The sequence below is a fragment of the Microtus oregoni genome, unplaced genomic scaffold, assembly GCF_018167655.1.
Source record: "Microtus oregoni isolate MIOR12 unplaced genomic scaffold, Mior012 000150F_ref0000365, whole genome shotgun sequence".
Lineage (NCBI taxonomy): Eukaryota > Metazoa > Chordata > Mammalia > Rodentia > Cricetidae > Microtus > Microtus oregoni.
The window spans coordinates 595,042-622,661 of NW_024544800.1; the positions used below are offsets into that span (position 1 = coordinate 595,042).

At 39.1% G+C, this 27,620-nt stretch overlaps 1 protein-coding gene across 1 annotated transcript in view; it reads right to left on the bottom strand.

Moving 5' to 3' along the window:
* LOC121444962 (testis-expressed protein 11-like) overlaps positions 1-27,620 on the bottom strand; it is a 301,690-nt gene that overhangs the window by 232,569 nt on the left and 41,501 nt on the right. The window contains exon 8 of the mRNA XM_041646923.1: positions 15,391-15,476. Coding sequence (XP_041502857.1) covers positions 15,391-15,476 — 86 coding nt within the window. The remainder of the gene's footprint in view (positions 1-15,390; positions 15,477-27,620) is intronic.

Here is a 27,620-nt window from a genome sequence, read left to right on the forward strand (position 1 = left end):
TACCACCCACAATGGTCTGGATCCTCTCCCAACAATCACTAACTAACAAAATGCTTTATAGCTGGATCTTATGGAGGCATTTTCTCAATTGAGGTCCCTCCTCTCAGATAACTCTAGTGTTTATCAAGTTGGCATAAAACTAGCCAGCAAAATTAGTAATCTCTTGTTCAAACTTGAGAAACTTCTTTTGTCATTTCTTATAAGTTAGGTCTACTGGGGATGAACTCCTAAACTTTGAGTTTGTCTGTGGATGTTGCTCTTTCCTTCATTTCGAAAGCATAGTTTTTATAATGATATTCTTTCTGGACGTGTATTTCTTCTTTCAGGACTTTGAATAAATCATTCTCCTTTTTCTGGCCTGTAAGATTTCTCTTGAGAAATCTGGTGGATCATCTTATGGGAGATTGTTCATGTTACAAGGTTTTCTACTCTTATATTCAACTTTCACTCTTTTTCTTCAGATTTTAAGAGTTTGATGGCAAGCAAGATCTGTCAACTCATATCTGTTGTTTCAACATTCAGGAGACTGACATAGGAGGACTACAATTTGTTTAAGGCTGCCCGAGCTAAGTATTAAACTTAATGATACCTCTTCCTTAAGCATTTGGTAGAATTAAGCAGTGAATATGTCTGGTCCTGGAATTTTCTTTATGCGTAATTTTTAAATTACTGCTTCAAACAATTCACTACTAAATGGAAAATAGATGAAAAAAGCAAAAAGGGAATTAAAACTACTTTATTATAATTGAATTAAAGTGAAAACACAACATACCCAAATCTATGGGACACAATGATGACAGTTCTAAGAAGAGAGTTCATATCACTGAGTACCAACATTAAAAAAAAAAGTAGACATTTCATATTACCAACTTAGTGGCATACCTGAAAGCTCTAGAACAAAAAGACAGAATAACATCCAAAGAGAAGATGGCAAAAAATAATCAAACTCAAGTCAGAAATCAATGAAATAGAAACAAAAATAAGGAGGAAAACAAAGACTCAATAATATAAGAGTAATTTCATTGAGAAAATCAACAAATACTTAGCCAAATTAGCTTTAAAATGAGGAGAAAAGATCCAAAGTAATAAAATTATAGACTAAAGGGGGAATATTATAACAGACACTGAGGAGAATCATAAGGACATACCTTAAAAACCTGTTCTCCACTAAACTGGAAACCCTAAAAGAAATGGATGAATTTCTTGATATATATGACCTACCAAAGTTAAATCAAGATCAGATAGGCGAGTGCTGAGGAGTTCCATCCAGAGGGAACCTTCATCTGGCGATGGATGGAGATAGAGACAGAGATTCACATTGGAGCACTGGACTGAGCTCCCAAGGTCTATATGAAGAGCAGAAGGAGGGAGAACATGAGCAAGGAAGTCAGGACTGCGAGGGGTGCGTCCACCCACTGAGACGGTGGGACTGATCTAATGGGAGCTCACCAAGGCCAGTTGGACTGGGACTGATGGAGCATGTGATCAAACCGGACTCTCTGAATGTGGCTGATGGTGGGGGCTGACAGAGAAGTCAAGGACAATGGCACTGGGTTTTGATTCTACTGTATGGATGGGCTTTGTGGGAGCCTAGTCTGTTTGGATGCTCACCTTCCCGGACCTGGGGGGAGCAGGGAGGACCTTGGACTTCCCATAGGCTAGGGGACCCTGACTGCTCTTTGGTCTGGAGAGGGAGGGAGAGGGGAAGTGGGGGAGGGGAGGGAAGTGGGAGGAGGGGAGAAGGTGGAAATTTTCAATAAAAAATAAAAAAAGATCAGATAGGCAATTTAAATAGATCTTTAACACCTAGCCAAATAGAAGCAGTAATTAAAAGATTCTCAACCAAAAAAATGTCCAGGGCCAGGTGGATTACGAGCAGAATTCTATGAGACCTTCAAAGAATTATTCCTATAAAAACAAAGGAGCATTGGCCAATTGGTATTATATAGCCACAATTACCCACCACAATTACCCTGATACCCAAACTACATAAAGACCCAACAAAGAAAAAAAATTACACATCAAATATCTCTTATGAACATAGATGCAAAAATTCTCAATGAATTATTTTAAAAACTGTAAGTAATAAAAAACAGCATGTCATTGGCATAAAAACAGACATGTTGTTCAATGGAATTGAATTGAAGATCCAGGCATAAGTTCATATATCTGTGGGTGCTGTGGGAACTCCTTCAGCCAACAGCCTTTAAAATCATGGTCTCGTGTACTATAAATGCAGATGAAACGCATGCATGGGCCCCTTGGCTGCTGGATTCAGTTCCAGCTCCCAGCACATGCAGAGGACTGCAGATCGCTACTGTTTCTGTGAGTTTATCCCTAGATAAATAAACCTTTGTTATACTCCATTCCAGTCTACTGTGGAACTCTTTTGTATGCCAACATATGAACACCTGACTTTTTACAAAGAAGTCAAAATACATGCAGAAGAAAAGATAGAATCTTGTACAGATGGTGCTGTTCAAACTGGATGGCTGCATGTAGACAAAAGCAAGTAGGTCCATATTTACCATCCTACACAAAACTCAACTCCAAATGGATTGAGAACGTCAACATAAGACCAGATACCCTAACACCAAATACCCTCAGTCTATCTGAAAGAAGAAATATTGGGGAATAAGCTTTAACTTGCTGGCACAGGAAAAGACTTTCTAAACAGAACATTGATGACACAAACAGACACTAAAATCAAAAGGACCTTATGAAACTGAAAAGCTTCTATATGGCAAAGGATACCATCATTTGGGCAAAGTGGCAGGCTACTTTGGTAGCCTTGGTTAAGGTAGAATGGGTAAAGGTCTTTACCAAACACACATCAATAGAGGGCTAGTGTTTAAAATACATAATTTAAAAGACTGGATATCTATAAAGCAAATAACCCAATTTAAAAATGGCATACAGAATTAAGCAGAGAGTTCTCAAAAGATGAAACACAAATGGCTGAAAAACACTTAAAGAAATGTTCAACATCTTTACTTGTCTTAGTTAGTGTTTTATTGCTGTGAAGAGACACCATGACCATGGAAACTCTTACAAAGGAAAATATTTCCCTGGAAATGGCTTACAGTTCAGAGGTTTAGGCCATTATTGTTATGGTGGAAAGCATGGTGGCATGTAGGCAGACACGGTGCTGGAGAGGTAGCTGAAGAGTTCTACATCTGGATCCACAGGTAGCAAGAAGAGATAGTGAGCCACTAGGCCTGTTTTGAGCCTCTGAAATCTCAAAGCCCAACCCCAGAGACACACTTCCTCTAACAAGGCCACACCTACTCCACCAAGATCATAACCCTAATAACATCACTCCCTCTGAGTCTATGGGAGCCATTTTCATTCAAACCAACACACTAGTCTTCATGGAGATGCAAATCAAAGCTATTCTGAGCTTTCATCTTAAGTCAGTCAGAATGGCCAAGATCAATAAAACAAATGACAGCTCATGCTAATGAGAATGTGAAGAAAGAAGAACGCTTATTCATTGCTGGTGGAAGTGCAAACATGTACAGCCACTATGGAAATCAGTATGATAGTTCATCAGAAGGCTGGGAATAGATTTATCCTAAGATCAAGCTATACCACTCTTGAGACTATACCCAAAAGTATTCTATATTCTACTACATACTTTATTCATCCATGTTCATTCTGCTCTAGTCATAAAACACAGAAATTGGAAACAGCCTAGATGCCTATCAATAGATGTACAGATAATGAAAATGTGGTACATTTACACAGTGGAATATAACTCAGCTGTTAAAAATGTGAAATTTGTAGATAAATGGATGAAACTAGAAAAAAATCACCTTGAGTGAGGTAACTCAAACCCAAAAAGACAAATATTGTATGTTTTCTCTTATAAGTGGATTGCCTTAGTCAGTGTCCAATTGCTGTGAAGAGACACTATGATCATAGCAACTCTTACAATGGAAAACATTTAATTGGGGCTGGCTTACAACTCAGAGGTTTAGTCCATTATTGTCATGGCAGGAAGCAAGGCAGCATGCAGGCAGACATGGTGCTAGAAAGGGGCTGAGAGATCTACATCTGGATCCTCAGGGAGCAGGAAGAGTGAGCTATGATCAACATTGAGCTTCTGAAACCTCAAAGTCTACCCACACCCCCACACTTGCCACCAGTGACATACTTTTACTAACAAGGTCACAACTATTCCAATGACGTCACATCTCTTAATAGTGCCACTCTGTATGAGCCTATGATGGCCATTTTCATTCAAACCACCACATTCTATTCCCCTGGCCCCCACAGGCTTATAGCCATATCATAATTAAAAATGCATTCAGTTCAACTTCAAAAGTCCTAGAGTCTATAAAATTATCAGCATTTCTTAAAAGTCCAAAGTTCAAAGTCTTCTGAGACTCATGGAAATCTCTTAACTGCAATCCCCCGTAAAAACAAAATCGAAAAGTAGATCACATACTTCCAACACACAGTGACACAGGATGTACATTACCCTTCCAAAAGAGAGGAAAGTAGCATAGTGAGGAAATACTGGACCCAAACATCACCAAAAATTAGCTGGGAAAACTCCAAATTCTGCATCTCCATGTCTGATCTCATAGATCTCCAATTGCTTTCAGCCTCATTGACTGCAACATACTTCTTTCTCTTGGGCTGGTTCCACTCCCCATTAGCTGCTTTCCTCAGCAGGTATCCCACAATTCTGGCATCTCTAACATCTTAGGGTCTCCAAGGAATCCAGGCTTCACCTTCACAGTTTCATGCAATGGTCTCTCTAGGCTTCCATGCAGGAAGACTCCTAACACATGCCTGGCCTCAGCAGCTTTCCTTAGTCACAGAGAAAGATTCCATAATCCTTTTCTATCCTTGACTCTAAAGCCAGAACCACAATGCTGGGGCTGCCAAGTTCTGTTGCTCAATGGAGCTGGAACATGGCCTCCTCATTAAATTATATCTTCACTGATTTCTGTTTTCAATAGTTTCCTTTACTGCCTAAGTTTGGCTGTCCTGGAACTTGTAGACCAGGCTGGCCTTGAACTCAGAGATCCATCAGCCTCTGCAATTCTGAGTGCTAGGATTAAAGGCGTCACCATACCTGACCCTAAGCATTAATTTAATTCCTTTCAATGAGTTAGAAGCTCAACTGGGTGGGTCCTGGCTCTGAGGTCACCACTCCCTTTATTTCACTTAGCATCAGACTTTTCTTTAATCTGTTTATACTTCCTGATGTTCCCTTTCTCCTCCAATTATACATTTTGTATTTTTCCTTTCTCAGCTTGCTCCTTTTCATTATAGATTTGAATAAGAGAGATCACTAATAACTATGTGACACAGTCAATAGTAGGTTTTCTGGAAATCTCCTCTGCCAACACCATTAGTCCAAAACTCAATTTGGCCTCAGGCAGATTTTTTTTTGGAAGTAGGCAGAAAGCAGCCACATTCTTTACCGAAATATCACTAGAACAACCTCTATACCACATATTAATATTTTTCTACGCTGAAACCTCTTAAACCCCCACAGTTCAAATCATTCTCACTATCTCTGTCTTCCATGTTCCTACTAGGATGATCCACTTAAAGTGTTCAAATACTTTTCTAACTTGCCTAACAAGAAAAAACAAAGTACAGAATGGTATAAAACCTTTGTTAGCTATACTTCAGAGAAGAGATTAAATATCTAGAATAAGAGAAAACAAAGTCATTATATAACACGAAGGTATCAATTTATTGAGAAGATATAAAAATTGTAAGTATATATGCACCACAAATAGGATATCTAAATATATAAAACTAAAGATTCAAAGGCATCAAATAGACTACAATATAATACTAGAAAACCTCAATATCCTACTTTCCCAATGAACAGATCTCCCATACAGAAAATTAATAAGGAAACTTTGGACTTGATCAATATTTTGTATCACGTGAACCTAAAAAATATAAAACATTCCACCCACCCTAAAGCAAAGAAATTCATATTCTTAAGTTCTCATAGAATATTCTCTAGGATACATCACATGTTAAGGCACAAAATAAGCCTCCCAAAATTTAAAGTTGAAATCACATCAAGCATCCTTTCTATTCATGATATGAAACTAGAAATTACTATCAAGAGGAATTTTATAAAATTGCAAAGAGATGGAAATTAACCATGTTCTTGAATAGTCAATGAAGAAACTGAAAGAAAAATTTAAAAGATTTTGAGATAGGGACATGGGAAATTGTTTAGTGGATAAAATGCTTGCCACACAAGCAAGAAGTCTGGAGTTTGAATCCCTGAAACTCGCATAAATGCCAGGCAGCAGATTTGACAGCCCTCTTATAATTTAGGTGCTTACAAGTCAGAGACAGATTGTCAGAACAAGCTAGAAAGCTAAATTAGTCTAGCCCAAATTATTCTAGCCCTATCTTCAAGTAATAGGTTCAATTGAGAGATCTTGCCTCAAAGAATAAGTTGGAGAACAATCAAATAAGAAATCTAATGTCAATCTTAAGTAGCCTCCACATATACACACATGTGCAGACCACACATACACACAAATACAAAAAAACATTATGAGACAAAGAAAAATGGAAATCAAACGTACCAAAAATGTACAGGAAAAAGAAAACAGTTCCAAAGCACGCACACACACATACACACACACACACACACACACACACACACTCCTAGCCACTCCTGCTTAGCATTTTTTTTAAAAAGTGCTCCTACTCAGAAAATGATTACAGATACACAATAAAGACATATTCAGATTAAAAAGGCCTCTGAATGGTTCAGTGTTGAATAAATGTACATAGGCTTGGGAGAGAGAAGAAAAAAGAGTATAGACAACTATAAAAAGAAATAGGTTTATTGTGGTTTTCCTTCTATTACTTTCTGTAAGGCTGGATTTGTGGAGGATTGGGATAAAGGAAGGTTGGATAGGGGAGCACGGAAGCACAATTCTTAGTTAAGGGAGCCACCTTAGAGTTGGCAAGAGACTTGAACCTAGAGTGGCTCCCAGATGCCCAAGCCAAGGTCCCCAGTCAGTTCCTTGGGCAGCTGAGGATAGGGAACCTGAAATGACCCTATCCTATAGCAATACTGACGAATATCTTGCATATCATCATAGAACCTTCATCTGGTGATGGATGGAGATAGAGACAGAGACCCACACTGGAGCACTGGACTGAGCTCCCAAGGTCCCAATGAGGAGCAGAAGGAGGGAGAACATGAGCAAAGAAGTCGGGACCACGAGGGGTACACCCACCCACGGAGACAGTGGAGCTGATCTATTGGGAGCTCACCAAGGCCAGCTGGACTGTGACTGAAAAAGCATGGGATAAAACTGGACTCTGAGCATGGCGAACAATGAGGGCTGATGAGAAGCAAAGGACAATGGCACGGGGATTTGAACCTACATAATGTGCTGGCTTTGTGGGAGCCTAGCCAGTTTGGATGTTCACCTTCCTAGAAATGGATGGAGAGGGGAGGACTTAGGACTTACCACAGGGCAGGGAACCCTGACTGCTCTTTGGACTGGAGAGGGATGGGGAGAGGAGTGGGGGGAGGGGGAGAAGGGTGGGAGGAGGGGGAGAAGGGTGGGAGGAGGGGGAGGGAAATGGGAGGCTGGGAGGAGGTGGAAACTTGTTTGTTTTTTTTTCTCCTTTTCTCAATAAAAAAATGGAAAAAAAAAGAAATAGGTTTAAAAAATAAAAGTCTTTAAAGAGACAGTAAAAGTAATATAAAAGAGTATAGTCATAGATTAAAAGAGTAAAGAAAAATAAGCCATGTAAAGATGGAATATACACAGAGAGTCTGGATTGTGTATATTATTATGCTTCTTTAATTTTTTGACTGCAGAGAGATATTTGATTCTGGGGGATGTTAAGCTAAACCAACATAAAGGTGTTTTAATTCAAAATTTGAGTCTAAGGATATGTTACTTTGGAAAAAAGGTTCTGCTTTTGTTTCCACAGAAGATGAGAACCTGTGGATTGCTTCCAGGCTAATGTGGTTGGATGAATCAAGACCCCACAAAAGGTCTCTATAAACCCTAAAAATACTTTGTCCAATAAACAGCAGGAAACAGTTTGGAGAAAACTATGCCTAAATTCCCAAAATGATTGTTTATAAAGGTTTGTATTCATTTAAAGGATGTTGATTATAAGTGATTAATGGTCACAGTCAATTTCTAACAAACTGTTCTTGCCTGGACTGCTTTATGGTATGCTGTATGAACTGAATATGCAGGACCCACAGAAAAGTAACTTCTGAGTTTTCCAAAAGATGGGATGGTCCTTCAGGGTTCCTGCTTCACAGAAAACATTCTGCAGGACACAGAAGAGGGCAATTAATAAAATTTGTCATTATAAGGCAGAAAAGATCTTCAAATTTCCTGCTTCATGGAAAAGTCTGCTGGATACTATGGGCATGTGTGCTGAATATGGATGCCCCAATGTTACAGAAGAACTATGGGTGACTGTTCAGGCAGCAAGATGTCTCTGTCAATTCTAGAACTTTGGAAGTTGTTTACAATGCACTTCTTGTTTACTTAGGTAATGTTATATCTTTCTGGGGTCTTTGAAGAGTTGAAGACAGATAGTTATAGTTTTCCTTAATTATGATAAAAGATACATTAGACATAAAACTTTAGACTCAGGAAGATAGGATAGATGATAGAATATTTTCCTTAATTTGCCAAATGTAAATGAACTAAATATTGTAACTATAATTCTTGCTTGAATCCTGCTTTGTTATATGTAATTTTACTGTTAAAGTTAAAACCTTTCTTTTTAATTAGACAGAAAAGGGGTAGATGATGTGGGATGTTCTTCTGTATATGTGTTGCTTTTATTGGTTAATGAATAAAGCTGTTTGGCCAATGGCTTAGCAGAGTAAAGCCAGGCAGGAAATCTGAACAGAGATATAGAGAAAGAGTAGGCAGAATCAAGGAGATGCCATGTACCTGCCAAAGGAGAAAGACACTGCCACCAGAACCTTTCTGGTAAGCCACAGCCACATGGCAATACACAGATTAATAGAAATGGGTTAATATAAAATATAAGAGATAGGTAGGAATATGTCTAAGCTATTTGCCAAACAGTATTGTAATTAATACAATTTCTGTGTGATTATTTGGGTCTGGGTGGCCAGGAAACTTAAGAGCAGTCTCCTTTTACATAGGAACCCCTATGTTCACAACAGCCAAGACATAGAAACAATTCAACTCTATTAACAGGTAAACGAATAAAGAAAATGTCAAACGTGTGTGTGTGTGTGTGTGTGTGTATGTATGGTAGGAAGTATATAAAAAAAAGAAAATTCTCTCATTTGCCACAACACTGATGAACATGAACATGGAGGACATTATACTAAGTAAAATAAGCCAAACACTGAGAGATGAATACTGCAAGATGTAGATTTTAAAAACAGTAAAACTCAAAGAAACAAATAATTGAATGATAGATAGTTATCAGATTATGGGGAGATATGGGGATATATTGTTCAGGGGGCATAATGCTTCAGTTATGTAGGATGGCTAAGTTCTCAAGATTTAATTTACAACTCAGTGACTAAATGTTGATAAATTGCATTTTATATGTAAAATTTGTTAAGAGACAATCTTAAATGTTCTTACCAGGAAATAGGAAATAACAATATGAGTAGATTTGCTAACTAGCAAATTTTACTATATATATGTAAAATACTAATTTTGATAAATTATCATTTGTTTAAAATGAGCATTTTGAAAAGTGTCCAAAGCAAGATGATAGCTGAGTATGATCCTCCAGAAACTGTCTCACCACAGACACAATTTCAGTGATTGTTAATGCATCAAACTAATCTTCAGAAGATTTAAGGAAGTCAGACGAGTACCCATGAACAGACTTTCTGGAAAAGCACTACTGCCAAGAATGCACATGCAGCATCACTCATCTATCAAACTGCTATTCAGGCCAGCATTGCTTGTGGCTTGTTTCATTATTCTTAGGCAATATCCAACACTGAAGTAGGCAGCTTTCTTGATGCTATGTTTGTTTTGGCAGGCTGTGGGTATTGCATATGACATTGTTGTGGCATTAGTCACATGCATGAATAGAAGCCTGATGTTGATTTCTCAACAGAGAAAAGTAAAAAAAAAAATCCTGCAGTGTCCAAACCAAATCCCTATAACTATGAATAAGGCATCTGATCTATTCCCAACAAGAGGAAGAAGTCGGGAGATTGCATGAACTACCCTTGTGGAGTCCTGGAATTTATGCTGAATAACACACCAATTATAGATTTGGGGCAAACTTGGACTTAGATTGTACTCTAATACTGTTAAGTGATAATATACCAACATCAAGAAACTGGGAAAGAGCATATTCAGGGCTAAAAGAGTGGAATTTACCATAAACTCAGAGGAAATCAACAGACTGCTTAGAATTTCTGGAAAAAATATACACAAAGTCAGTTTAAATAATTTCAAAGCTCAGAGGATGCTACACAAATATCAGATGTTTCCAGGAAACCAAGATCCCACCTAAGGATTAAGACAACACACTAAAATCTGACTAGATACTAACTACTATGAACAGACTCTAGGATGGATAATTTAAAATAGATGCTTTAAGGAAATTCACTGAGCTTCAAAGGCAGGCAGGCAGGCAGGAAGGTAGGGGAAGGAAGGAAGGAAGGAAGGAAGGAAGGAAGGAAGGAAGGAAGGAAGGAAGGAAGGAAGGAAGGAAGGAAGGAAGGAAGGAAGGAAGGAAGGAAGGAAGGAAGGAAGGAAGGAAGGAAGGAAGGAAGGAGAGGAAGGAAGGAAGGAAGGAGAGGAAGGAAGGAGAGCCCACAACTCTGGTGGAAACTGTGTTCCACCAGAGGCCAGGCAGGCAACCAGAATAAGCCTCCTTCCTTCGGACCACCACCACTCCCACAGTGCCTGCCCAGCCTATGTCCACCAGAACTCCAGGTAGGCTACCCCCACAAACTACTTCCACTCTCTCAGTGCCCATCCATCCTACCCCCAAACACCCCTACCCTCCTTGTCATGGTATCCCACCCTCCAGCTCCTGTGTAAGGCCCCCTGCTTGATCAGATTCCATGCCAGTCATCAGAACTCCAGGTAGTCCACCCACCTACACACTGTCTTCACTCAGTGACTGCCCAACCTACCTACCCCAAATTACCCGACCCCTTCCTATCACCACATTCTGGCTCCCAACTAGAGTGGAGGGACCCCGGCTGGACCAGAGCCCACGCCAGTCACCAGAACTCCAACCCACACCTTGGGCAGAAATCCTCTACTCAACCAGAGGTCACCCCAGCCATCAGAAATCCACCCCCAACTCAGATGGAAATCACAGGCCACTCGGCCCAGAAGACCAGAAAGGGAACAGAAACCAAGGAACAAAACACTTATCCAACGAAGACAAACTCAGAAATCAACACCTAAACATATAATCAACCCAAACCCAGATGCTTACACACCAGTATAAGAACACAATCAACAACAACCAGGACACATGTCACCACCAGAGCCTACTTATCATACTACAGCAGGCTCTGAATATTCCAACATAGCTGAAGCACAAGGAAATGGCCTTAAAACCAACATTATAAAGATGCCAGAGGTCCTTAAAGAGCAAATAAATGAATCCCTTAAAGAAAGTGAGGAAAAAAACAAACAAAAAATTGGAGGAAATGAATAAATCCATTAAAGAAAGCTAAGAAAAAAAACTAACAAATAGTTGAAGGAAATAAATAAAACTTTTGTGGTTTGAATAGGAATGGCCCCCGTAGACTCATGTGTTTGAATGCTTGCCCCATAGGGAGAGGCACTATTAGGATATATGGCCTTGGTGGAGTAGGTGTGGAAGAAGTGTGTCACTGTGGGGGTGGGCTTTGAGGTCTCATATGCTCAAGGTACATACAGTGTGGGAGATAGTCTCCTGTTGCCTGCAGATCAAGACATAGAACTCTCAGCTCCTTCTACAGCACCATGTCTGCCTGTACACTGTCCTGCTTCCCACCATGATAATGGACTAAACCTCTGACACTGTAAACCATTTCCAATTAAATGTTTTCCTTATCTAAGTTGCCTTGGTTATGGTATCTCTTCACAGCAAGAGAAACCCTAAGGCCCAGAAATCAATGGGTAGAAATGGGAATTGGTACCATTTTACTATCACCACTAGTGACACACTAGTGGCTTTACACTGTTCTTGCAACCTTATGCTTTTCTGGCCTAAAAATCTTTGTTGCAAAGGGAGGAATGGTTCTGCCAAAGAAGCACAACAACCATTCCACTGAACTAGGAACTAAGATTTATCCATGGTCACTTTGGGTTCCTGATGCCCTTCAGTCAACTGGCTAAGAAAAGATTTAGTTTTAGCAGGGGAGATTGATGTAGACCACCTCAAAAGAGGTAAGGAAGATTATGTCTGAAGTTCTGGAGATCCTCAAGGCATCTCTTGGTGTTCTGTGATCATGTCCTGTGATTAAGGGCAACAGAAATCTTTAACAATCTGTGGTTGCTTGAAAGAAAATGGCCCCCAAAAGGAGTAGCACTACTAGGAAGTGTGGCCTTGTTGGAGAAAGTGTGTCACTGTGGAGGCAGGCTTTGAGGTCTCATATATGCTCAAGCCATGACAGATTACTTCCTGTTGCCTTCTGATCAAGATGCAGCTAGCACCATTTCTGCCTGCATACCATCATGCTCCCAGCCACCATGCTCCCTGTTGTTGGGAACTACAGACCACCAGACCCTGAATTTCTTGTAAACAACTTGTTTTCCTCTGCTCTGAGCAGCCTGCAGCTGCTCTAAGCGCGAGACCCTGATGGCAGGGGAGTGGGTTCTGATGAGCCTGCAGCTGAAAGATTCCAAGAGCTAGGGCGTGGCCAGAGCTCTATATAAACTGCCCCTGAGCACAATAAAGGGGGCATTCTTGTATCAAGGATGTCCCCGCGGCCCTGTCTGTCCATCTGTCTCTGTCTGTGTTTGTGTTTTTAAATCTTCTGCCTAGTTCCTGTAGCATGGAGCGAGTAAACCGTGGAACAGAATCAGTGTAGTTTTACATCCTGTCATGATGAGAATAGACTAAACCTCTGAAACTATAAACAGCCACCTTAATTAAATGTTTCCTTTATAAGAGTTGCCATGGTCATGGTGTCTCTTCACAGCAATAAAGACCCTAAGCCACAACCCAACTGAGGTAAAATTATATATGGTATGTATGTATGTATGTATGCATGCATGTATGTGTGTATATGTGTGTATGTATGTATATATACATACATACATATAACCTTCAGGAATGGAGATGTGGGTCACCTTTCCAGGCAATGAACCAAAACCTGCTGAGCTACTTACTTACTGAAGATAGAGGGAAAAGAGAACGGATAATAGAAGATAGTTATAAATACCAAATAAGGCCACAAGGCCAATTACCAAAATGAGGACTGTATTTACCATGTGTGTTTCATCTGTTTTTGTCAAAAATATGTTTGTACATATATACATATGTATTAAGCAGATATTTGTGGTTTTCTTTCTTCACTCTTTTAAAGTCAAGATGGCACTTCTTATGTAATAATATTTTTATTGTTTATTTTGAGATCGTAATTTAATTACCTCACTTCTGCCTTCCCTTTCCTCCTTCCAACACTCCTATCAAATTCATGGCCTTTTTTACATTGTTACGGCATATATATATGCCTGTTGACTACATATAATATTACTTATATGTTCATTTTCAGGGTGATCACTTAGCATCTTTACCATGTGTTCTAGTTACTGTTCCACTGGTATGATGAAATATCATGACCAAGGAAACTTCTAAATGAAAGAATTCAATTTGTCTTATTTTTTCATAAGGTCCAAGATAGCAGACAGAGGAAGAACTAAGAACTCACATGTTGATCCACAAACACAAGTTAGAGAGAGAGTAGAGAGAGTATCTGGAATCTCATGATTCTTTTGAAACCTCACAGCCCACCCCCAGTAACACGTTTCCAAGGCTACGTCTCCAAACAGTTGCACAAACTGTAGACCAGGTATTAAAATACATGACTCTATGGGAGCTGTGGTGGTCTGAATGAGAATAACCCCCATAGGCTCATATATTTGAATGTTTGGTTCCCAGCTGGTAAACTATTTAGGAAGGATTGGTAGGTGCAGCCTTGTTGGAGGAGGTATGTCACTGGGGGTTGACTTTGAGGTTTCAATGGCCCATGACTCTCTCTCTCTCTCTCTCTCTCTCTCTCTCTCTCTCTCTCTCTCTCTCTCTCTCTCTCTCTCTCTCCCTCTCTCTCTCCCTCTCCCTCTCCCTCTCCCTCTCCCTCTCCATCTCCATCTCCATCTCCATCTCTGTCTGTCTCCTGCCTGCAGACCAGGAGTTAAGTACTCAACTACTCTCCCACACTGTGCCTGTCTGCCTGCCGCCATGCTCCCCACCATGATGATCACAGACTAACCCTTTTAAACTGTTAGTAGGCCTCCAATAAAATGTTTTCTTTCAAAGCTGCCTTGATCACAGTGTCTTCACAGAAACAGAGTAATGATAAGACAGGGGCTATTCTCAATCAAACCACCATATTGTTTAATATAACATCAATAATATCAGTAGCTAAGTGTTAGTAAAAATATACTGCCATGTTTAAGTTATAGAATATTAAGAAACCAGTCATCCCTCAAGGGCATTTTTCATTTATTCTTGGAGTAGGATATTGCATTTCTGTTATATGTGGAATATTTATATTACATTAGGTAGAATTAACACCATGCTACTGTCTTCATTTGGAAATCAAACATTACATAAAAAGAAACGGTTGGGTATCAAGTTGGCAAGGGTGGACTTGTGATGACTAATCTTGGTTGTTAACCTGACTGGATCTGTCTCTATCTGGGAATGTGTGAGCACTTCCAGAAAGATTAACTGAGGGAAGAATAGTCGTCCTGAGAGTGGGTTGCATATTCTAACTAAAGCACAGATAGTGATCCAGTCCTGGAAAGAAGCACTGCTGCTTGCCTCCCCGCCTTTGCTTCTTGCTATTGAGTTCATCTAACTCTGTTGCTGCAGCCATTCTCTGCGTACATCAGAATCTACCTTCATCAGGCTCAGAATCCTTCAATGCCTTTGATACCAGACTGAAACTGCTGAGGCAGCCAGCTTCATAGACTGACAGCAACCAGGTTCTCTGCCTCTCCAATGTGCACAGAGCCATTATTGGTTATAAATCATTACAGTAAATTCCCTTTGTAACATACATACTTTCTATCAGTTCCATTCCTCTAGAGAATTCTGAATAACACATGTGAAAGAAGCAAATAAAATTGGCATGTTGGCTTTTGATGTTAGAAAAGATTTAAATGAACAGCAAATACTAACTGGTCTGTATCATAATATCCATGAATTTTCATTTTTTTTACTTACCTAAGCCAGAATGAACTCTCTTTATATTTATTCTGCTTGTGTGCTTCTACTCCAAAGTTGTAACAGAGTACATGAAGATATTCAATCTGTAATATAAAACATTAATTAATTTCTTCAAGTTAATATATATTAATAAATTTATTTTATAATTTATAAAGTATGTGTGTGTGTGTGTCTAGAGTCTTAAAACGGCCAGAAGCGATGGCACACACCTTTCACCTCAGCACTCAGGAGGTAAATGCAGACAGATCTCTATGAATTTGAGGCCCACTTGGTTTCCATGAGTTCCAGGCAAGCCAAATCTACATAAATAACCATCATTATCAAAAATTCTCAATTTATATAAAAGAGAGATAGAAAGCATTCAAGTTTGGATTTTAGTTGTATGTGGAAAACATTACAACCAGTTATTGTGGAAAAAAACTGTCCTAAAAGCAATTTACAGATTCAGCTTAATCCTATCAAAAGTCCAACACAATTCTTCACAGAAATTTTTTTTTATTGAGAAAAGGAGAAAAAAAAAACAAGTTTCCACCTCCTCCCAGCCTCCCATTTCCCTCCCCCTCCTCCCACCCTTCTCCCCCTCCTCCCACCCTTCTCCCTCTCCCCCCACTCCTCTCCCCATCCCTCTCCAGTCCAAAGAGCAGTCAGGGTTCCCTGCCCTGTGGTAAGTCCTAGGTCCTCCCCCCTCCGTCCATATCTAGGAAGTCTTCACAGAAATTTTTAAAGTAATCCTAAATTTCCTATAGAAGCATAAAAATAACCAGGATAGTCAAAACAATCCGGAACAATCAAAGAACTGCTAGAATCATCATCATTCATGGTTTAAGTTATACTACAGAGTAACAGTAATTTAGAAACAGTATGGTACTGACCTAAAAACAACCACATTGATCAGTGGACTAAAATTAAGGATCTGGATACAAGTCCATGCATACACAGCCACCTGATTTTTGACAGAGGCCAAAGACACACACTGCAGAAAAGACAACACATTAAACAAATGGTTCTGGTCAAACTAAATAGTTATGTGTAGAAGAATGAAAGTAGATCCTTATCTCTCAAACTGAATAAAACTCAATTCTAAAATGGATCAAATACTTCAATATAAGATCTAATATCCTAAACCTGATAGAAGAGAAAGTAGGAAATGTTTCAGTTTATACACACAGAAAAGGACTTTCTCAACAAGACCCTGATAGCACAGGTACTGAGACCAACAACTGACAAACGAAACCTCATGAAACCAAAACCCTTCTGTATAGCAAGGGATGTCATCATTTGAATTAAGAGGTAGTCTTCATTTACCAATCACACATCCAAGAGTGTTAGTGTCTAAAATATATAAAGAATTAAAAAGAAAAAATTTTAAGATCCAATGAAAAATTGGGTCAAAGAACTAACAGAAAATTCTCAAAAGATGAAATGGTAAATGGCTTAGAAATAGCAGAGAAATGCAAATCAAAACTACTTTCAGATTTCATCTCATCCCAGTCAAAATGGCTAAGATTTAAAAAAAAATAAATAAATGCTGGTGTGGATATGAGGAAAAAGATTACAAGAATGGTGGGTGTCCAAACAGGTTGCAGCTGCTGCAGAAATCAGTATCATAGTTGTTCAAAATGCTAGAAATTGATCTATCATATCATCCAGCTATACTACTCTTGGACATAAACCTAAATGACTCTATATCCTACTATAGAGATACTTGCTCATATATGTGCATTGCTTTCTATTCATAATAGCCAGGAAAGGGAAAACAGCCTTGATATCTATGAACTGGTGAGTGGAAAATGAAAATGTGATGTGGATAACAAAAAATGTTACACATTTACACAATGGAATATGACTCAGTTGTTAAGAAAAATAAAATTATATAATTTGCAGTTAAATGGCTGGAGCTGGAAACAATCATCTTGGGTGAGGTAATCCAGACCAAGGGAGAAAAACATTGTATGTTTCCTCTCACACATGAATGCCAACTTTGAATATTTAGATATGTGTTTCATTTCGAATACCTATAGAGGTCAAAGAACTAGTAACAGGCCATAGAGTTGGGGAGGGCTTTGAAAGGAAGAGATAGATTGCAGTTACATGAAGGGGAAGGGGGAATAAGAGAATAGGAAGGGTTAAATGGGGTTGGGGAGGGAAGGACAGGATAGAGGAGGGAATAACTCGTTTTAGTGGCCTTTTGAAAAAGTCATATGGAAACCAACTACTATAGAAGATTCCATACACACACACACACACACACACACACACACACACACACACACACACACAAATTTACAAGTTTAAATACCCTTTAATGGTGAGACAATGTCCCTAATAGACACCATAGGCTACAAATTAAAAAACCCTTCTTTTGGACTTATTGGCCAAACGGATACCATAGACCACCAAATATTATGGGTTATTACCATTACTCTTGGTTACTCTCCAGAACTTGATGGTAAGGCCCTAGATCCTATTGCTAAAGACAGCACATACTCGAATCAAAGTACATGGAGAAATAAGCTGGTACTGACCTGGAAGATTAAAAGGCTAGCTTTCATAATACTGGAAGGATATGAATACTATTAGGGGGAAATGTCATCATCAATCTTACTTAACTGTGAACCCTGCAAACTACAGTAACAACTGTCCTGCAAAATATGTCAACTGGTGCAATAGTGGATCAGCTGTTATGGGCATAACCAATCACCTTTTGATTGGATCTAAGGCCAACTCCACAATAATAAATTCATGCCTGTCACTCTTATCAGTATCTTTTTTATTTTTATTTTTAAAACAATCTTATTTTACATATCAATCCCAGTTCCCTCTCCCTCTCACCCTCCCACCCTCCCCCACATTCTCCCCTCACCTTCCCCCATTCACTCCACAGAGAGGGTAAGGCCTCCCATATGGAGTCAACAAAGTCTGTCACATCACCTGAGGCAGGACCAAGGCCCTCCCCACTGTAGCAAGGCTGAGCAAGGCATCTCTCCATAAGGAATGGGCTCCAAAAAGCCAGTTCATGCACTAAGGATAAATACTGGTTCCACTGCTAGTGGCCCCACAGACTGCCCAAGTCACACAACTATCACCCACATTTAGAGGGCCTAGTTTGGTTCCATGCAGGTTCCCCAGCTGTCAGTCTAGAGTCAGAGAGTTCCCACTTACTCGGGTCAGCTGTTTCTGTGGGTTTCCCCATCATGGTCTTCACCCCATTGCCCATATTATCATTCCTCCCTCTCCTCCTGGAAACCAGGTGCTCAACTCAGTGCTTGGCTGTGGATCTCTGTATCTGCTTCCATCAGTTATTGAATGTAGGTTCTATGATGACAACTGGGGGGAGAACTGCTACTATTACATTGCTAAATGGACATGGTATTAAACTGACTCCTAATGACTTACTATATGCCTATAGATTACTACATTTCTCAACCTTCATTAGAGTGTATTCTTGTAGTGATACTGATTAACACAGAGATCCATAACTGATCAACATGCAGAGAATAAGAAGCAAACTTTGGAGTACTCAGTTCCAAATGGGATATCTATGTTGCACATCTTCCCGAGAGGCTCAGGGGCTTTTATGAAAAAGAAGGGTAGGAAAAAAAGAGGCAATGAATGACTATAACAGGGTAGTCATAACTGTTCTCGTGCCTGGTGAACTCACAGTAATTATAACAAAATACACAAGACCTGTACAACTTCAAAACGGACAAAATTCCAAGACTGGAGTAGAGGATGGGATGATCATGAAGTCCTAACACTAGTACGGAGCTACTGGTAACCACAGCTGCTGATAGAGTACATTTTCTTTAAGGATGTGACACCTGATAGCTTTACCAGGCTCTAGGACCCCATACCCAAAAGTACTTGGGCAACACAAATTGGACTTGATGGCATTATTTTTCAAGACAAGGTTTCTCTGTGTAGCCCTGGCTGTTCTGAAACTCACTCTGTAGACCAAGCTGTCCTCAAACTCACAGAGAGCCATTTGTCTCTCCCTCCTGAGTGCTGGGATTAAAGGTGTTCTTCACCGTTGCTCAGTTTGATGGGATTTTTTTAAAGGAAGATACAGGGCTAGAAAGATGGCTCAGTGGTTAAAAATATTGACTGCTCTTCCAAAGGACCCAGATTTGATTTTCAGCACCTACATGGTAGCTAACAACCTCTGTAACTCTAGTCCTAGAGGCTCCAACACCCTTTTCTGGCTTCTGTGGGCACCAGGCACACATGTGGTGTCCAAATGCGAGCAAAACACCCATACACATAATAATATTTCTGAAACAGGTTCTTACAATGTAGCTGTGGCTGTCATGGAACTCAAGTTATGTAGACCAGGCCTCGAACTCAGAGAGATCCACCTGCCTCTGACTCCCAAGTGCTGGGATTAAAGACGTGTACTACTCACTGTGTCTGACTCACATAAAAACACATTTTAAAAAGTTTTAAAGACAAAATTGGGTGGGTAGGGAGGTAGGTGTAGGTCTGAAAAAGGTTGGGAGATTAAATATGATGAAAATATATTGCAAGTTTTTCTCAAAAAATTAATTAAAATATTTTAAAAAATAACTCTGATTACTTGCCTAGCAAAATGATAAACAAAAATATTGCTTGGGGTTGTTAGATCCGGCAAAGGTGTTAAAATAGAAAATATACTCAAAGACAAAATGAAATTCTCAAAAATTCTAAAATTTGAAAAATATACAAAACTATGCAGCTATAAGGCTTCTTTGAAAATAGTTTAATGTCTCCATTAAATTTCCTTTACATAAATTACCATTGAGACAAAAGCAGGAGCAAGCATATGAATTAAGCCATAGGAAAATAATGCTATGAGCATTCAACCAATTCATTAATTCAATCAATATATCAGTAGGGATATAGCAATAGGACGTTTTATTGAATTTTGAACTCTCAAAATATTGGGAGATAACCTGTAAAGCTGTTTTATAATTCTAGTAATTTATCTAAATACCTCATGAGTATTTAAAGAAATCACCTACCTAGAGTCTACCCATAAAAAAGGAATTCTTTGTAAGTTTTACCAGAGCAAGACTACAGAAGCAGAGCCCCAATTAAGAATGTAAGATCTGAGGCAAGTTATTCATGAGTAATGTATAAAGCCTTGGCTTTCTTTTTTAAAAAGTTTCAAAAAGTAGAAATTCAATATGCATGACTGAGCATACCAGATCTACTGTATATCTGAATCTAAAATAAATAGTCTTGTTAATCTTGCTAATATGTGTTTGAAAAGAGTCCATTGGTATTTAAATGTATTCTTTACACTGCAGTAAAAACAGTTTAACTCATTACATGCTCCAGTTCCCATAGGTTCACACAAGGCCATCCCAATTATGTAGCTGTAAAGCTGTTCTCACCAACTTACTGCACAGAGGCCTACAACAGAACTGGTTCAGAGGAAAATGTCAAACAAAATTCTGATGAACAATTATATATACTAAGCCTTTACCCAATTTCTTCAGTATTTTCTGTTTCTGCCCTCATCATTCTTACAAATCTATTTACACTGAAGGCTACTTCTTAGAGGGGAAAAGAACAAAATACTAACCATAACAACAAAACATAAAAGGCTAAAATGCTTTGAAGGCATTTGTAGCATTTTTAATGCAATGACCAAAAATTACCAACACTGCTTCATTGACTCATTCATTTATATATTCAATAGCATTTATTTACTAAGCATAATAGGCATTATTCTATAACTTAACTACACATCACTGAAAAAATGGACAGAAATTCCTATCTTCATAATAAAACATTTCTAATGTGATGTGAAATAAGAAGATTCATAAAAATATCTGTTTAAAAAATATGTTTCCATGCTCTAAACCTTTGATTCATAGCACTGGAAAAATACAGGGAAGGAAGGAAGAGAAAAAGCAAGTAATAAAGGTTCTTTTAGCCTTACATGGGATGTTAAAATGTATGAACTGAGATTTCGGGGGGGGGGCACATCTATGCTAAAGATTGTACAAGGTTAAGCCAAGTTGGGCTGAGGAATGTAGCTCACCTATCATGCACAAGGTCCTGGGCTGGGGCCTGTGCTCTCCATAAACTAGTTGCAGAACTATTCCCAAACTCAAAGGTGGAATATAGCCTACACTTTAATTTAATAAGGATTACTGACAATTTTAACACAAACTAAGGTAGTTATGGGACAAAGGCCAACACTTTTTAGTGTAGAGGTTAGGGTTAATGATCAATGGAAATTCTCACTTATGGAAAATAGTAGATGAAACATAGAAATTAAGACTTTAAGAGCCTATGTTTCCTGGTTAAATAAGTCACCAAAGTAGCCAATATATATAAAGAACTCAAGAAACTAGACATCAAATTACCAAATAATCCAATCAAAAAAATGGGGTACAGATATAAACAGAGAATTCTCAACAGAAGAATTTCAAATGGCTGAAAGACACTTAATGAATTGCTCAATATCCTTAGTCATCAGGGACATGCAAAGTAAACTGACTCTGAGATGCCATCCTACACCTATCAGAATGGCTAAGATCAAAAGCACCAATGATAGCTTATGCTGGAGAGGATGTGGAGTATGGCAGTTGTTCAGAAAAATGGGAATCAATATACCTCAAGTCCCAGCAATACCACTCTTGGGCATATACCAAAAGGATGCACACTCATACCAGAAGGACATTAGCTCAACTGTATTCATAGCAGCATTATTTGTAATAGTCAGAACCTGAAAACAACCGAGATGTCCCTCATCCAAAGAATGGATAAAGAAAATGTGGTACATTTACACAATGGAGTACTACTCAGGGGTTAAAAAATATGACATCTTGAAATGTGTATGCAAATAGATGAAATTGGAAAAAAACATTTGAGTGTAGTAACCCATACCCAGATAGACATATATGGTATATACTCACTCATAAGAGGATACTAGCTGTAAAGCAAAGAATGATGAGCCCATAGTCCATGATCCTAGAGAAGCTAAGTAACAAGGTGAACCCTAAGAAAAACATACATAGGTCCACCTGGAAAGGAAAAATAGACATGATCGCCTGAAAAAAATGGGAGCATGGGGATGGGGGAATAAGGAAGGGGAGGAAGAGTGTAATGGAAAAATTAAAAATGCTGCAGAATCCCTGGTGGCAACAGGCAGCAGAAATGCTGTAGGTCCCCAAGCAGTGGTAGCGGGCCATGTGGTAGCAGGCAGCGGGCCCTGAGAGCAGCCAGTGCCAGGCAGAGACAGCTGCTGGTCCCCAAGCAATGGCTGGTCCCAGGCAGGGAGACACATGGTGGGCAGGCAAGAGACAGAGACATGAATAGGCACACCATGCAGAGTGAGGTGCGATGTTTATTCATGGGTTATAGAGGGGAAGAGAAAAGGGGAGAGAGAGAGAGAAAGAGAGAGAGAGACAGAGAGAGAGACAGAGAGAGAGAGAGAGAGAGAGAGAGAGAGAGAGAGAGAGAGAGAGGGAGAAGAGAGAGAGGAGAGAGAAGAGAGAAGAGAGACAGAAGCGGGGGAAGGGGAGAAGTGGGGAGAAAGGCAGAAGCTGCTTCTCTGAGAGGAAGATGAAAAAAGAGAGAGCTCAGGCTGGAAGCTGAAGATCAGCCTGTCTCAGTGGATGGGGGAGGGAGTGGGCGTGACTTTTCTCTTGACAGAACAATCATTACAAAGAGGGGAGAAGGGGAGGGGGGAAGAACTTGAGGGAATGGGATAGTCAAGATGAAAGAAGGACAGAGGCAGAAACCCACAACAGAGCACCCAAAGTCCAGTTGAAGAATGGGAGAAATGAGAATATGAGCAAAGAGGTCAAGACCATGATGGGAACACCCACTGAAACAGTCTACCTGAGCTAATGGGAGCTCTGGCCAGACAGGGAAGAAACCAGTATAGGACCAAACTAGACCCTCTGTATGTGGGTAACAGTTGTATGGCTGGGGCAGACTGCAGGGCCACTGGCAGTGGCACCAGGATTTATCCCTACTGCTTGTACTGGCTTTTTGGGAACCCATTCTCTTTGGATGGATACCTTGCTCAGCCTAGAGGGGAGGAAGTGGGAACTGGGATTGGTATGTAAAATGTAAAAAGATAGTTTATTTTCTTTTTTTAAAAAAAAAGAAAAAAGAAAAACCTGTCCTTTGTATGTTAATTTAAAAATAAATAAAATATCCCACAATGACATATATAAAAATTCTATAACAAAACCCATTGTCTTGTATGCTAACTTTAAACATTCACTATTTTTAAAAGATAATGAATTATTTCAAATACTACAAACATCAAATAAATACTTAACAGAGTACAAATGACAGTAGACAGAAAGGTAAAACATATTCATTCTGGTTAAGAAGTATAATGACACAAAGAAAGGATTATTTAGTTGGTTAGAATTCCTGCTTTACCTCTTTAGGTCATAATTTATATATATAACAAAGGGTCTCAAGTTCATTGGCTAGTCAGAGATGATCGTAAATTTTTGATCTCCCTGCCCCCACTTCTCTACTGTTGAGACCATAGATATGCAGCGCCATGTCTGGTTTATGTGATGCTAAGATGAAACCCACAACTTTCTGCATGCTAGGCAATCATTCTACCAGTTAAACTACATTCTTAACCGCATAGTTTGTTTTTTAAGAGGATATATTTATTTGCTTGTGAGTATCTATGTGTATGTGTATACACATGTATATGAGGGCGGGCCCACATGTGCACATGGACAGAGACAGAGCAAGGGCATGAGATGTACTCCACTATCACTCTTAATTCATTCCTTTTTGAGGCTAGATCTCTTCAACTAGGTTGAAAGCCAGCAAGCCCCAGCAATTCTCTTTGGAGCTAGGATTACATGCATTTATGAACACATCATACTTTGCCAGCAAACACACTATAGCAAAAATAACACAAAGAAAATAGATATGCAAGTCTACAACATACTGGTCACACAGAAAAGGAATTAATAAAGCTCTAGGAATTTCCAGCCACTGGCCCAGAAATGATGACTTCATACTACTACTTTGCAATGCTAAGATGAGACTATATAGATGGTGGCCCCAATTTAATTAAAATTATCTTATCTACCAACCTTTGTGTTTGATATGAGGCCTTTTATTTTAATTAGATGAATAACTCGTGCAAGTTTCCCCTTCCCTTTCTTGCCTTATCATATCTGTATGTGTGTATATATGTGCTGTGGTATATGTATTCATGCACAGGCACACACATGGTGGCCAGAGCCTGACACTGGGTCTCTTTATCACTTACTTTCCATTTTTTACTATTTTGATACAGGGTATTGCACTGAACCTGGAGTTCACCAATTTGCTAGGCTAGCTGGGAGTAGTCTCAGATCTGCTTATCTCTAGGGATCCACCTGTGTCAACAAACTCATAACACCAAATGTCAGGATTACAAATGTGTGCCCTCAAACCAGGCCTTTACGTTGGTAATGGGAATACAAACTCATGGTCCTCATTTCTATGCAGCAAGCACTTTACCTGCTGAACCATCTCCTTAGGCCAATCATTATTTTTTCTGTCTCACATTCCTAGTGTATTTTTCTCTTGACTTTACTATTATTATTATTATTGGTTTTCCAAGACAGGGTTTCTCTGTGCAACAGCCCTGGCTGTCCTGGAAGTCACACTGTAGACCAGCCTGACCTCAAACTCACAGCCTGTCACTACCTCCCGAGTGTTGAGATTAAAGGCATGCGGCACCATTGCCCAGTGATTTTATTATCTTTTAAACATTAACAGATAATGAATTTTTATATTTTTCAATTATATTAAAGAAATAATAAATTATTCATTTTATACCTTATTGAATTATTATATTTAAAAAATCAAGTGCTGATTGACTAGCTTTAAGAAACGTGCCTTGTACTCTTAGTGAGCTTTCTCTAACCCTAAACTATTTCAATGATTGTTTTTTGTAGAATTCTAAGATATAAATATATTTGTATATATCCAACTTTCTAGATATTTTTCTCTCTGCCTCTAAATAATAAAGCATTGTTTTCTGCTGTGTGGAGGCCCAAAATTTTGAGCCTATTTGCACGTTGACCAAAGGTCAGAGAGTTGGAACTTACCTCTATTCTTTCAAAGTTATTGTGTTTCTACCTAGGTGTTAGAAATCCCACCTAGATTTATAACAGACAGTTCTGCGCTCTCTCTCTCGCTCTCTCTCTCTCTCTCTCTCTCTCTCTCTCTCTCTCTCTCTCTCTCTCTCTCTCTCTCTCTCTCAAGGTTATTGTCAGCAGGTGTAGCTAATAGCTAGACCTTGTATTTCAGGAATAGACAAAAGTCTTAGGATCCAACCAAGTTCCAGTTCCTTTAAGGATATAGCTTTGGATTCCACCCAGGGAGTGGTTTGTCTGTCTACAGAATGTTTTAGTCTAGTGTGTGGGCATGACTTGTTTTGTTCTAGCAATAGAACCTTTACAGACACAGCCCACGACCTTCAATTGGTCTGTTAATTTTCTTATTATCTTGTTAATGCATCTTTTTGTCTTACTCCTACCTTTTGGGGTCAGGGGCATTTTAAGCAATTGGAAATTAAATTTCAGTACTCACTGGAACTCCCTCCTGGTACTATCGTATATGTTTCTGTTTTTTTAAAAAAATTTAAGTGTGTCTTTGTATTCTTTACTATATTTAAATCCTCACACCCCTATCCTGGCAAGGGGTATTTTTGTAGAAGCTGGTTCTTGACACTGCTGCAAATCCCTTTCAATGAGACACAGGAAGGATGTCTCAGGCAAAGAAACAGAATAGGTTGAATTCATTAATTAATATTAATTGAACTGTTAGTTTTATTAACTCATCTCCAACCTTTATCCTATCATTTCCTCTCATTGTAGATTTCCTACATTGTATTTTCAGGTCCTTTAGCTAAGCTGTAAGCCCACCAAAAACTACACACTCTAAATAATTGCACTAACCTTTAGAATTAAAAGTACAGCTCTACTAATACAGTTCTATCACTATAGAACTCCCAAATAAAACACAAACTCAATTCTGAACTTATAGCCATTTATTAGTAACTTTATCCTGACAAAGTCCTAACTACTCTGTTACATATCATGCTGAGTACTCTAATTTGGTCCTCTCCTTGTTTTGTTTCCCTTTACCACATCTAACACTGCACAAGTTAGTTCTCCTTGCCCTAGTACTACTTATCTCCTTTCATGGTGTTGGACATACAACTCAATATCCACTTACTTTACAAAGAATATTAAAAACAACTTTCTGTGTTCTAGTAGTTTATAATCTGAAAGACAGCAACAGGGTCAAAAGGGACAGTAAAACCCATGCAAATGTAAACAATCCAAGAGACTATGCAATTATTAATATTAACAAGAGGGCTAGAGATATCACTCATTTACTAGAGTGCTTGCATACCATACACAAAGCCCTGGGTTCAGTCCCCAATACTACATAACTGGACTTGAATACACATACCAGATCCCAGGAGGTAGAGATAGGAGAACCAGAAGTTCAAGGCAACTCTGGGCTAAAACAGACGTTATCTCAAAAACCACAAAAATACAATGACACGGGGTTTTGAACCTACGTAATGTGCTGGCTTTGTGGGAGCCTAGCCAGTTTGGATGTTCACCTTCCTAGAAATGGACGGAGAGGGGAGGACCTAGGACTTACCACAGGGCAGGGAACCCTGACTGCTCTTTGGACTGGAGAGGGAGGGGAAGAGGAGTGGGGGGAGGGGGAGAAGGGTGGGAGGAGGGGGAGGGAAATGGGAGGCTGGGAGGAGGTAGAAACTTGTTTTTTTTTTCTCCTTTTCTCAATAAAAAAATGGAAAAAAAAACCCACAAAAATAATAGCAAAAGTTCAGAAAAGTTGCTGGATAGTAAACAAATATTGAAAGGCATCTACATCCTTTTATCTTTCAGTTTATTGATTAAAATGTATGCTAGATGAGTGTTCTCCAGCTGAGCTTTATCCCCAATTCCCTTTTACTTTTTATTTTGAGACAGTATCTCACTAAGTTTCCATAGTTAGCCTTGAACTTGTAATCCTTCTGCCTCAGTCCCCTAAATAGCTGGGATTATAGGCCTGTAACACGAGGTCCAATTTAAATTTTTTAAAAAATTTAAAAAAACCTTTAAGGGTTTTCAAAACCTTTAAGAGTAAACTCAAAGCATTTCCACTAATAGCAAGAATAGGCGGGTGCCCACTGTATCTACTCTTACTTGATATAATGCTTGGTGCACTAACTAGAGCAT